Consider the following 12,311-nt stretch of genomic DNA (forward strand, 5'->3'; position numbering starts at 1 on the left):
ATAAAAAGGCAACATCGGATTAAGAGGCCCGCTGCTGCATTGAGCAAACACAGCTGGTAAAGGAATTCACCATTGTATTGATTTTCAATTCTCGTTTCTGAGGGAGACCGCCTATTTGAGTGTTGAACTTTATAGACAGGTGCACAAAATATTAAGATGGTACGAGGTCGAATCTGTCCTTGTTGTAACAAGGGATAGTATGTCATCCTTCAAGATATAACTCATATGATGTTTTGTAGATTGTGGTTCTGGTAGTTGATAGTCCAGACATGGGCCATTTTTCCTGGTCCATCAATCCAGTGAAACCCCAGGGACCGATGTTGAAACCAACTGGGAATGCCCTTAACTGGTAAAGAGTGTCTTTGTAGGCGAATCGCAGTAACTTTCCTGAAGCATTGTGAATGGGGACGTGAAAATACGCACCTTGCAAGTCCACAGTGATTACATAGTCTCTCTCTCCTGGGTGGAATTTTGAACCTGTCGTGGTGTTTCTATACTGAACCAGGGGGAATGAATGAAATGACTGGCTGTGGTTAGGTCGATGATATGGCGAAGAGTGCATCCTTTGTAGCTGAGGGCAGCAATCCGGCAGCAAAGAATCGGAGATTCCTCCCTGCCGGGATATGCGACAAAGGCTTGGTGAAGATGTTATTACCTTTCAGTCAGGAAGATTATCGTGGAAATAAAAGCTGGAGTAAACAGTCATTTTCTTTGTCTCTTGTCCACTTTTCTTTGATAGAAATGTGGTTTTCAATGATTGTGAATTCGGTGGGACTGCTTCCCTGTGGCTTATGTCCAGTAGACGTCACTACGATCTTTTTCGTCGATTGCCTTGAAAATTTCTGCGCTGTAGCTGATACTTTGAGGGAGGGAAATTGTTTTCCCTGGTGGCTTGTTTGCAGATTTGGTGAATCTGACCATTAGTTAGAACATTAGACGATAAAATTTGTGAGCGTACCTTGGTTTTATGATGGTCATAAGAGGTGGGGGTAGGAAGAACTGCATTTTATTCCGCTAGTTGTAAATTTGTAAGTGGTTTTACGGCATTGGCTAGAGTATGTTGGACAGCCCTGCTTAAGACGCGAGCTATTCTGGAAACAGACTCCAAGGGATATCATGTGGGATTCGGGATGGGAGAAGACGCTGTGTACCACCTGTTAAAAGATCGTTGTAGATACTAGATCCAACAAAGAGCCCACGGCCACGATGTTGCACACCAACCGCTGTGTGTCGTTAAAATACTTCCAACCCTTGTGTACAAAAAATGGCTTTGTCATCCCCAAGCTGCGATATCTCTGGGTTATTCAGAAGGAAAACTGGAATGTGGAACTTATAGAACCGCTGATTAAAGTTGGAGGGAAAGCGTCTTTGAGAGAGAAAGAATCAGTTGACGCTTTGGTCTGTTAATTGACGATAGAAGCAGCCCAGGATGTCAATAATTCTGACAGACTGTGAGAGTTGTATGAAAGTAGATTCTTCTTTCAAGTCACTGATGCTGAAACTTTAGACCAGGTACTTGTTGCTGAGGGAGAAGGAGAAGGCAACAGGCGGAGTCTTCTCGCAGCAATAATATATAATAACGACGAGGGGACTTGCGAGCAAGTTTCGTCTTCTTTGGATAAATTTGTTGGCGAAGATGTCTCTTGTGGTACCTGCAGAGATGCTGGATAAAAAGGTCAAGGGAGGTGGCTCAGTAAATCACAGAACATCACATGTTTAGTACGTTGACTTGCAAGCTGTCGCGAAGTTTAGGTTCCCTTTGATTAGACGCTATATATATATATATATATATATATATATATATATATATATATATATATATATATATATATATATATATATATATATATATATATATATAATGTCCTATAAAGGTAAAATAAGTACAGCATCTATATAAAACTAAGATGTGGACGCTAAGACTAAATGAATATAGAAAACTTACCTATACGTATCCGACCATAGCCGAAATTAAAAACAACATTTCTATATCACACACTAGACCTGCACTTATTTAGATATCGGTATAGCAATGCAAGGGGACGCAATCGTGACCCGTGCAGGTATGTAACAAGGGCACGTAAGTGTACGAGGACGGCAATGTGATGACACCGAATAGCCAATAAATGTCGTCGAAGAAAGAAAGAAAAGTTGTAAATTTAAAAATAAAGTATACTTTCCTTCAAAGAGAACAGTTCTACAACTTGCCTTAAGGTAAACAGGAGCGGAAATAGTAACTGAAGTATTCACATGATTTTCGCGCCAATCCCTGTTCCCGGGAGAGAACACACTGCCACATAGGTGGGCACACATCTTTTAGCTAAAGATTGGGGGGCTGGATTTGTAACATATAGTAGTTCTTCTAAGGTATTATGATCAGGTAACATATTTGAAGAATAAATATCAAAGCTGGTTTCAATACTCAGCATTTGAAATGAAGAGATGATCCGGTCTTGAAATCTTTCCAGCCAGTATTGATTTATACTATACACAACTTCTTATAATGGTAATTGGAAGTTCCACCAGTTATAGACCAGAACAGCTTGTGGGATGGCTTTTTGTCATTCATCTTTAGTCAGTCCGTTAGCACAAGCATCTTCAAACACTTTTGAGCTTTGTTAGTAAACTTAACACATACACACACCATGGTCCAGTTGGTCCTAAATGAAAATGGTGCCCCTTTGATATCAAAGATCCGTATGACACCATTCTCATTTACGACCAACTAAACCATGGTCATAAATGAAAATGGTCCTTAAAAGATTTTTGCATTATGTGTTCTTGCAGACATGCCAGCTAGACATCACTTTAATAAAAACACAATGTTTATATGACCATTCATTCTTGTAAACTATTTTACTGTCTGCTAGAACACATGCCATCTTGAAAATATCGCTACATGTACTCCTTTGGAGTGGATCATTATATCAACATGGGGTTTTCATTAGAATACTTCCTAAAATGTCTAGTCTGTCCTAAATGAAAATGGTGCTAATCTAACATCCAAAATGGCCACTGATGCAGCCATCTTAAAAATCACTAGTTCTATTGAGTGGAAAGTCATAGTGACATGAGTTTTCCCACGAAGACTTTTTATGATGTCGAGTTGGTCCAACTGAAAAAGGTTCTACTCAGATGTCCAATATGGCTGTAATGGTGGTCTTCTCAAAATCTTGCATGAACCTGAATTTACTCTTAAGTGGCTGCCTTGCATCAAGATATATGCCAGAGTTAATCACAGAAATGATCTAATTACAAAGAATAAATTATCATTTACTTGACAGTTATTGATACAATTTATAAAACTAGTATAAACCATCAAGCAGACAATTAAAATGGCACTGATTACCTTACCATATGTTAAATTTTGACAACTGAACTGCAAAATATTCTTCTACAATAAAGACTGAGCATGTATGGGTGACAAAACTCCAAGGAAGGAATCACTCAGTGGAAAATGGGCATATCTGTATTTGTGATGACAGATAAACAGCCTGCTGATCAGGGACGAGCAAAGTCGTAACTGATGATGAATAGAATTTAGTACAATCCCTCTAAAAGGAGACACCATTCTAATCTGTCTTCATCCTAGGCATGCATACAACTTAGCTCTTTTATTCCTAAAATGGATCAAAAGGTGTGGTTACTGTCACTTTGCTTGCATGGGCTGGATTTGCAAGGTAGTGGATGTACTTCTCAAGTATTCTGATTGGATAACATATCTGAAAGAATCTTAGCTAATTGCTCTACAGTATAAAGCTTCTTAATGCTTGGCATTAATCTTTTGCCCAATCACAAAGCACACATTGATAACCAACCAAATTTCTTAGATTCTGAAAAGCAGCCTTTAAGTCTAGAGAAAGAAATATGTTGTAGATAACTAGTTTTAACAATTCAAAGAGATTTATTCTTTAAATTTGAAATTGTATGGCTACTCAATAGTGAACACAAACACAACTTTGTTACAAAATAGTTTAATGAAATAATGCATTAAATTAACTAAAAATTCCCCACAAAACATTATTTTCCCTCAAAAGTTCAATGGAATACACATTTTGTATCATGCAATTTACTACATAAGTTTAAACAATTTATGTCATACGCAACTGGTATCATAAACATATGCAACTTGTAACTGTACTCTGGTTCTCCACTGTAGACATGTACTTGATAATATGTTTTCAGAGGAAGGAGGGAAAAGATGCACTAAATTAATACAAAGAAGATTATGTGGTTATTTTCCTGACATGTGTATACTTCATTCAAATGCTAAAAGAACATGTACAGCATAATCACGTAAAGGAAGTTGCAGTTATTCAGATGGCAAAACGGAATGTAGCTGAAAACTAAAAAAGCTTGAAGAAAAATTTATTACAAAAATATTAACATGAAATCCAATTTTTAAAGAACAGCTAGGTACAGGTAAAACGTGATAAGACATATCATACAATGCTTTGGACCTTAATAAGTCCTTTGTGAAAAGTAAACATTCAATTAAATTGTATTTATACATTGGCTCCATAGTACTTTGGAAGATATTCCCCATCAACCCTCTAACTGTCTACTGTATCAAGCTCCACAAGTGAAACATTTAAACTGCTCATCTAATTAGGTTAAAGTCAGATACTAATAACTGACCACAAATATTTCTTCATTAAACTATGCATATATAAGGTTGAGTCAAGTCAGAGATTTGGTAATGTAATCCTTGTACATATAATTAGAGGAGATGAAAGCCAACACTGGGCACTGATACCAAGGTATATGCATGACAAAAAGGTAACACATATAACTTGTCTTCCATGAAGAATGCAAGATCTGTACACAGGATATCAGACTCTCAATACTGCTGACATTATTATCCTAAATTTACTTTTAGGATATGAAACAATGTGTTCTAATAATGCTATGATGCAATCATTTTTAACTGGTGCAAACTTATAGCATACAGCATCATTCTTAAATGGAACACACAGCAATGGCCAGTTCCTGTCTTGAATCATTCTTAACTGGAGCACACCTTTTGATACTAAGGTGTATCAAAATGACGGTCATGTAATATAAAATACTTTTTTAGGAAACAAATTACAAGACATATTTTGCAAACCTCCAAGACTTAAATAAAAGTAACATGGAGCATAATCATTGTGGCTGAACTACCACAGACATATATGTTTGTCCTTAGAGAAATCAAAAAATATTTATGTCTGTGTGAATTTAACCCAAGCTTTTAACACTTCACCCCCAGCACCAAAACAAGCATGACAGAGAAGCTTTTTTCCACAAGAATGACTTAATCACCCACATTTTCAATTTGGTAAACCTACCATAAGTTTAAACATTTATGTTTTATCAGCACAGGATGCAGACATATAATTCATAGAGCTCTAAAAACTACTGACAATTTCAATGTTGCTTTTTTTAAATTTGAAATATTAGAGCTATGAAGGGACTAAAATCTTTGTGCTTGCTGAAATGGTCCATTCAAATTCTGTAACTTTACAAACTAAAAATAATGTAATGCCTTCACACCAGTATTTATTATCAACAAAATACATAAAGTAGTTATGCAAATAAAAATGAAACATTTAGCAAATTTGTGCCTTGTGAAAATTTGAATTTTTTCACACAAACATTTGATTCTCTGTTCTGCTGGGGTGGGGGTGGGGAGTTAAGAGAAAACACTGGTTAGAAAAAGCACTACATGTTTGTCATTTTTGAAAAAATTATGCAAAGTCATTGCCCAACCGTTTTCGTTTCTACTAATATGGATAAGGGCAGAAATTATTAATTTTCCTATAACTGAAATTTGCATACAAAACAAGCAAATTATATCCAGTCTGAACACTGTTTTTAACGAAATTCATGAAATTAAGATACTCAGATTTTGTTCTCAACAACAAAATCAGTTAGAGCGTGGTAGTTATTGGAGGATATCAAAATGCCAACAATACAAACTTCTGTATTTGCAACTCATACATGGACAATAATGAAAATTTTCATTTATTCCTAATTTTTACAATTAAAAAGAACTATGCCACATATACATTACCATCAATATAGTATATCATTAAATACCGTGTTGATTAATCAAATACCTCTTGCACACAAGTATTCATGCCCATAAATGAAACATTAATTTGCAAAACCAAGAATTTATGCATAACCACAGTTGTTCTGCAGAACCAGGTGTTTCACAAGTGTATTAATGTATTTCCCCATTACCCTCAAGTCTGACTTTCCAACACTAGAAAACAACTTTAACAAAAAACTTTCATGTTTAAATTGCTGCCACCATAAAAGTGCTACCTTCATCTCAGCAAGCTTACAGAGGTCAAGCAAAATATATTATGTAATCTAATGGATATTTATTAACAAGTAACCACATCATTTCATATCCACAATTTTTTTAATGTACAAGCAAATTATTATTACAACCAAGAAAACTACACAATAAGATAAAAAATGTATTAAGTAAAATATGTGTAACATACATGGTACTCAATGGGGAAATGAAGTTGTCAAAGAAGAAGCCCAAACAGATCCAATATTGACATGTACTACTTTCTGAATGCAAATTCTCTCACATACTGACCATGTGGAGTTTCTACACTATTTGTTAATGTCACTTATTTTTTCTTTTTTGCTTACACACACACACATCAGAATCAAATTGAGGAATTCATTGTGAGAAGATGGAATGCACAATGCTTACTAACAATGAAAAGTGAGATGCCAGCATTTACTGTCATTTGGCTAACGGGTTGGTTTATAAAACTAAAATGATTTACAAGCGATTATTGTCATTTGGCTAACTCGTTGGTTTATAATAATAAGATGATTTGCAAGCATTTATTGTCATTCTGCCAATTTGTTGGTTTTTAACAGTACTTTCAGCACTTATCATGCTGAGGAAATGGGAGAAAGTGTCAAAGCCAAGGATACACCGAGGCAGTCTACCCTGGCTGGCCAGGGTGGGTATCAAACCCACAACCCCTGAATTATGAGTCTGATGCTCTAGCAACTGAACCAATATTGATCTTTATTGTCATAATAATAGCGAAGAAAACTACATGTATGAATGAAGCAGGCATTTGTCACACACCTCACTTTTGCAATATCATGTATGGAATAAATAAATATTCAAGTAGTGCTGTATAGATCAAAATGAATGTCCAATTAGCATTTGAAATACTTGGCATTATAGCTTTGACATTAAAAGAACATTAACTGTGAACATCTTTTGAGCAGTGAATTTGCTTCAAATTGGTGTAATGTCCATGGAGTAGTGAATTTACTTCAAATAGGAGAAATGTCCTTGGAGCAGTAAATTTGCTTCAAATTGGGGAAACCTCCTTGGAGCAGGAAATTTACCTCAAATAGGGGAAATGTCCTTGGGGCAGTGAATTTACTTCAAATTGGGCAAAATGTCCTTGGAGCAGTGAATTTACCTAAAGTTGGGGAATTGTCATTAAAGCAATGAATTTACTTCAATTGGGGAAATGTCCTTGGAGCAGTGAATTTACTTCAAATATGGGTAAATGTCCTTGGAGTAGTGAATTTGCTTCAATTTGGTGAAATGTCCTTGGAGAAGCGAATTTACTTCAAGCTGGGGAATTGTCATTAAAGCAATGAATTTACTTCAATTGGGGAAATGTCCTTGGAGCAGTGAATTTACTTCAAATTGGGGAAAATGTCCTTGGAGCAGTGAATTTACTTCGAACAAGGTTAATGTCCTGATAGTAGTTAATTTGGATCAGTGATAAGTTACTATGACAATGATAGACTTATTGCTTGGATTGGATCGAAATGTAAATGTTTTGAAGCAGAGACAAACAGTTGCACACAGAGGGGAACATTCTGTCTAGATTGACCAAAAAAATTAAGACTGAGCAATACTTCTTGCATAAACTAACTTTACAAAAGAACTGCTCATTTGAGTCTAAAATGCTTGACAATGCTGAACAAGTTTTTCATTTATATTGTTTTTGTTACTCAAAACTGGCAAAAATGGAACTAGTACAAGTTTTTTCTTTCCATCCATGCACCCTTTGCACATGGAGTTATGATGACCAAGACTTGTATGAGTAATGTTTTCCCAAATAAGCATACTTTTAGTTTTTAGTCAACTTATTTTAAAAATATCTAAATATGTAAACTGGTGAATCTCAAAACATACATAAATGATCCAGCAGTATCATTATATGAACTGTAAAATGACACCATTATAATTCATAATATTGCAAAATAATTTAAAAAATAAACTGTTGTGGTCAATAACCATCTGATCAATATTTAAAGAAAACAAACATAAATAAGACAGTGACAATACATCTTCAACCACAGTAGCTGGGTTGGTACAGCATCAGATTTGTAACCCAATGGTCATGGGTTTGATACCCATCCAAACCAGACAGGGTCACCTGCCTTGGTGTTTCCTTTACAATGACACTTAGCTCCCATTTCCTTGTCAAGATAAAGACAATAACGTTTCCAAACCAAAATGTTCTTCTCAAAGACAAAACAAGACCCCTTCTTCCCAGGACAAAGACCAAAACTGGAACAAATTTGATGAAACTTGCAACACTTAATGTTTCTAGAGAGGGATTTACTGTTTTTGTGAAAGTGAATCCCACCCCACTAGCCAAGAGCTAAACACAAAAACCTAACCAAAGTCAGTAAAATGTAAAATGCAGTGACTTTCCTGTCATAAAGGTGTGGTAGAGTGTGTATTCACAGTGTCCTGAAAACCTGAGCTCAACACACAATCTAAACAGAATATACAACTGAAGTACATGCATGTACAAAGTTTGCCCAATATCCAACACCTAGTGGTTAGGTGTTATGAAATCCACTCCAACTTGCTGCCTAGGACAATAGGAAGAAAGAATGGTTGAGATGCAGTGAGGCCATACTTATGTTTATGCTTTTATATGCAAGGATGTCAATGCCAAAGTCAATGCTGGACGTAATATAATAATTCTCTCGTTCGCTTAAATGAGCTAGAAAGAAACAAAGGAATGTTACTATGCCGGTCTCATACAAAGCTTCATTTCTTTATGAATTTGCTCTTTATTTCAAAATTTGGTTACTTTATCTGGCATTTTAATTGAAGCTTTTTTTAATCTCTGAGTCTATATTATTTATTTCATTATTTTGAAAACTAGTTTCTTTCCTCAATGTGAAGTGCCTTTTCAAATTTGATAATTTATCAGCCTTGTTTGTATAAGATTTTATACTTTCATTGTCATCTGATAACCTGATACAGGTGAAGGGTGAAGTCATGTTTTTTTCATTTATCCAAATGCATTTATTTGGTCTCATTCTACAACACCACCCTATATGGGAATCATTTATCTTCTGTCATTTACAATTAAAACACTTGATGGTGATCCACCACTATTAACAAAAACAGTGTAGTTCATGAATTCCTATATTTACTTGTCCAACTTCTACTTAAGTAAATCTGGATTAGAGATTAAAAGTTTCAGTTTATAAATATATATTAATACATATATATTTTATGTAAACACTCACTAAACATGAGCAGATCTGTGCACAAGTTTACATGCAAGTGCCTGTCTGTTAGGGGTGAAAAAAATAGGTCAATACCATGTATCAATATGTATCATAATACAAATTCTATGATACAATACATATCGATATACTAAAAGAATAAAGTGTCATCAGAATAAGAACTATTCATGGTTTGAAGATTAAAAGTAAATTTTAAAAGGCAAATATTATACTGCATTGTTCTACACCATTAGTATCCATGTGTACAACAAAATGGCAAAATTACTGATGCATTGATACATCAGTAAATCATTTTACCACTGTATTGATGGACGTGAAAAATAACTACCCTTTCAAAGCATAATAGACATGTACATTGCCCCATGATATTATACCATCTACATAAATACACATATTAGTTCCTCTTCTAACTTAACACCACGCATCAATCAATCTTAATGGCTCCATATATTTTCCTAATGAAGAAATATGATGCATAGAATCCGATTGTTCCAGTCAGCATCCAGAAAGTGACGACCATTAGAAAGGTGTAACCAAAGTACAAAAGAGTTGGGATAAATTCTGTGATTTCCAGCTGAAATGAGAATATATAGAATGAAAGGATAAAAAATAGCATCACATTCCATAGCTTACCATTTCACATCCCCTTACTTTTATGGTTTCCCCCCTCCTCCCACCTCTGACTGATCCACACCATTCATGACTGTGACCGGGAGCTATAACCCAAATTTGTTACAGTTTTCCTCTTGCTATAAACATATACATTTACTGGTTTTAAAAATACAAAAATGTTATAACTGCAATTTTCATAAATCTTAATGCTGACCCCCTCCATAAGACCCCACAGAAATGGCAACAAGATCATACCCCTCTTGAAGGAAATTACAATATGAGCAACCTATGAACCAGGCTAAGTGAATATCCACCCTTGGGATTAGGAAATATCATTAAAAACAGATGGACAGATGGAGGCATTACAATATTCCCTTTCTGTGGTAAACTGTGAGAGCAATGAATCAACAAAGGTTCTGAGGATATAGCTTTAGAAATACAGAGTGTTTTCTGAAGGATTTATGTCAGTAGAAAGAGAATGTTTTGTCTACAACAAAATGTTCCAAACAAGGCAGAATGTCTTTTCAATACTTGAAGTGCAAGTAACATAGCAATCATGATGTCATAACAGTGTAAATGACAGCACTTGTAGGATACCTCTAGCATTGCCTTACATATAAAGAAATGTTGGAAAAAGTTCCCCTTTGAACCTTTGCTGATTCATTGGTCTCAAAACTTACCAAGGAATGGGGTTGATGGCAATGAGGACAGTGGTTTCACAACAAAGGACCAACTGACCATGAGTGGGAGGCTGTTCTTACTAATGAAAGTGAGAGTTGTCATAAGTGAAACTAAACCATCACACCTGAACTGCTGAGAATGCAGATTAAGTAACACAGCATGAAACTCACTGGTTCTCTTTGACGTGGCTAGAATGACTAGAAGCAGGTCTATAAGACAGATAAGTCAAATAGATTCAGGACAGAGGTTCCAAACTTGCTTTATTTAGCCAAGTTAGAATTGGTCAAATCTGTGAAAGACACAGGGCCAGAACCTTCTGAACCAGAAATTTTGATAGTCTTTGTTTTGTCTATTATCATCCCTTCTGTAATGGTGTAATGTGTGCGAGAGCATGGAATGGTACCCTTCATAGTCATGTGGGCTAAATTCTCCATTTTGAAAGAGCTAAAGGAGGAAGTTTGGCTATCTGTGGTATCAAGGAGTTTACCAGAGTTGTAGTTGTTGTAGGGTTTAAAACCATTTTTCAGCACACGATAGGCTATACATAGCAGCCAGTATTAATGGTGGAGGAAGAACTCGTAGAGTTTACCAGAGAGATGCCTATCTATCTGCATCATTGAGAACAGTCTCCACATCTCTTTGCATGCTCTCCGAGTTGTGGGCCTTTTTGTGTGAGTGATTCTGTCCACCGCATGTCCTGAGGGATCTTTTTCTCTAATGGCTTGCATGATATGGGACAGGCTTGCATGTTTAACAATTTTGGGGTCTTTTGAGCAGATAAAGAAAGAAGATTTTTTTCAGGAATTTCCACTGCAAAGTTCCATAGACTGTTCATCAATTTTGCTTTCCACCTTAGGAGAGCAATCAAGATGAGACAGCACTCTGACTCTCTCGTGTTCTGCAAGATTTTGTATTAGAGGAGTTGCAGGGAGTGAGTATGCATGTTACAGTTGATGGAAAGAGCATCGACTGCCCTGGCCTTTTGAATCTGGGACTGTAGAAATTTTGGTGGATAGTGCAGATCCCTGCCTTCTGGTCTGGCACTTAAGAGTCTACCAGTGGCTTTCCCCACAGACAAAAAATGTACCTGCTACTGGCTGGTGTAGAGAACATTCCATGAATATCGTTGGTTCTGTTCCAGACAAGTTGACCATACCAGAACATTTCTTTTGCCTTGAATATGGCAGACTCTGAGAGTAACCTCCTCTGAACTGTCCAATGGAGTAATTTCTAAGCTTCCAAACAGAGAGAAGGTGAATTAGTACCCCTTTGATGTCTGAGGTACATTATGGCTGATGTGTCATTTTTAGTAACCATAAGGGACCTGGAGTGTGATGATGTGCTCAGTCTTTTGATATATCACAATAATATAATCCAAAATATCCTTGTCCGAATTCACTATAATTCCAAATTAATCAGGGCCTGAAAATTACAGTGGTCTGAGACCAATTTTTTAAGCAGCAGGCCAGTTATGTGTAAGC

The 12,311-nt window shown here is 36.0% G+C and overlaps 1 protein-coding gene across 1 annotated transcript in view; it reads right to left on the minus strand.

The window, feature by feature from the left end:
- Positions 1-3,958: 3,958 nt before the first annotated feature.
- LOC149807411 (transmembrane 9 superfamily member 4-like) overlaps positions 3,959-12,311 on the minus strand; it is an 82,958-nt gene continuing 74,605 nt past the window's right edge. The window contains exon 21 of the mRNA XM_089966494.1: positions 3,959-10,111. Within this exon, the coding sequence (XP_089822620.1) occupies positions 9,962-10,111 (150 nt within the window). The 3' untranslated portion in view covers positions 3,959-9,961. The remainder of the gene's footprint in view (positions 10,112-12,311) is intronic.

This window comes from Sinohyriopsis cumingii, chromosome 1, assembly GCF_028554795.1.
Source record: "Sinohyriopsis cumingii isolate HCF-2022 chromosome 1, ASM2855479v2, whole genome shotgun sequence".
Lineage (NCBI taxonomy): Eukaryota > Metazoa > Mollusca > Bivalvia > Unionida > Unionidae > Sinohyriopsis > Sinohyriopsis cumingii.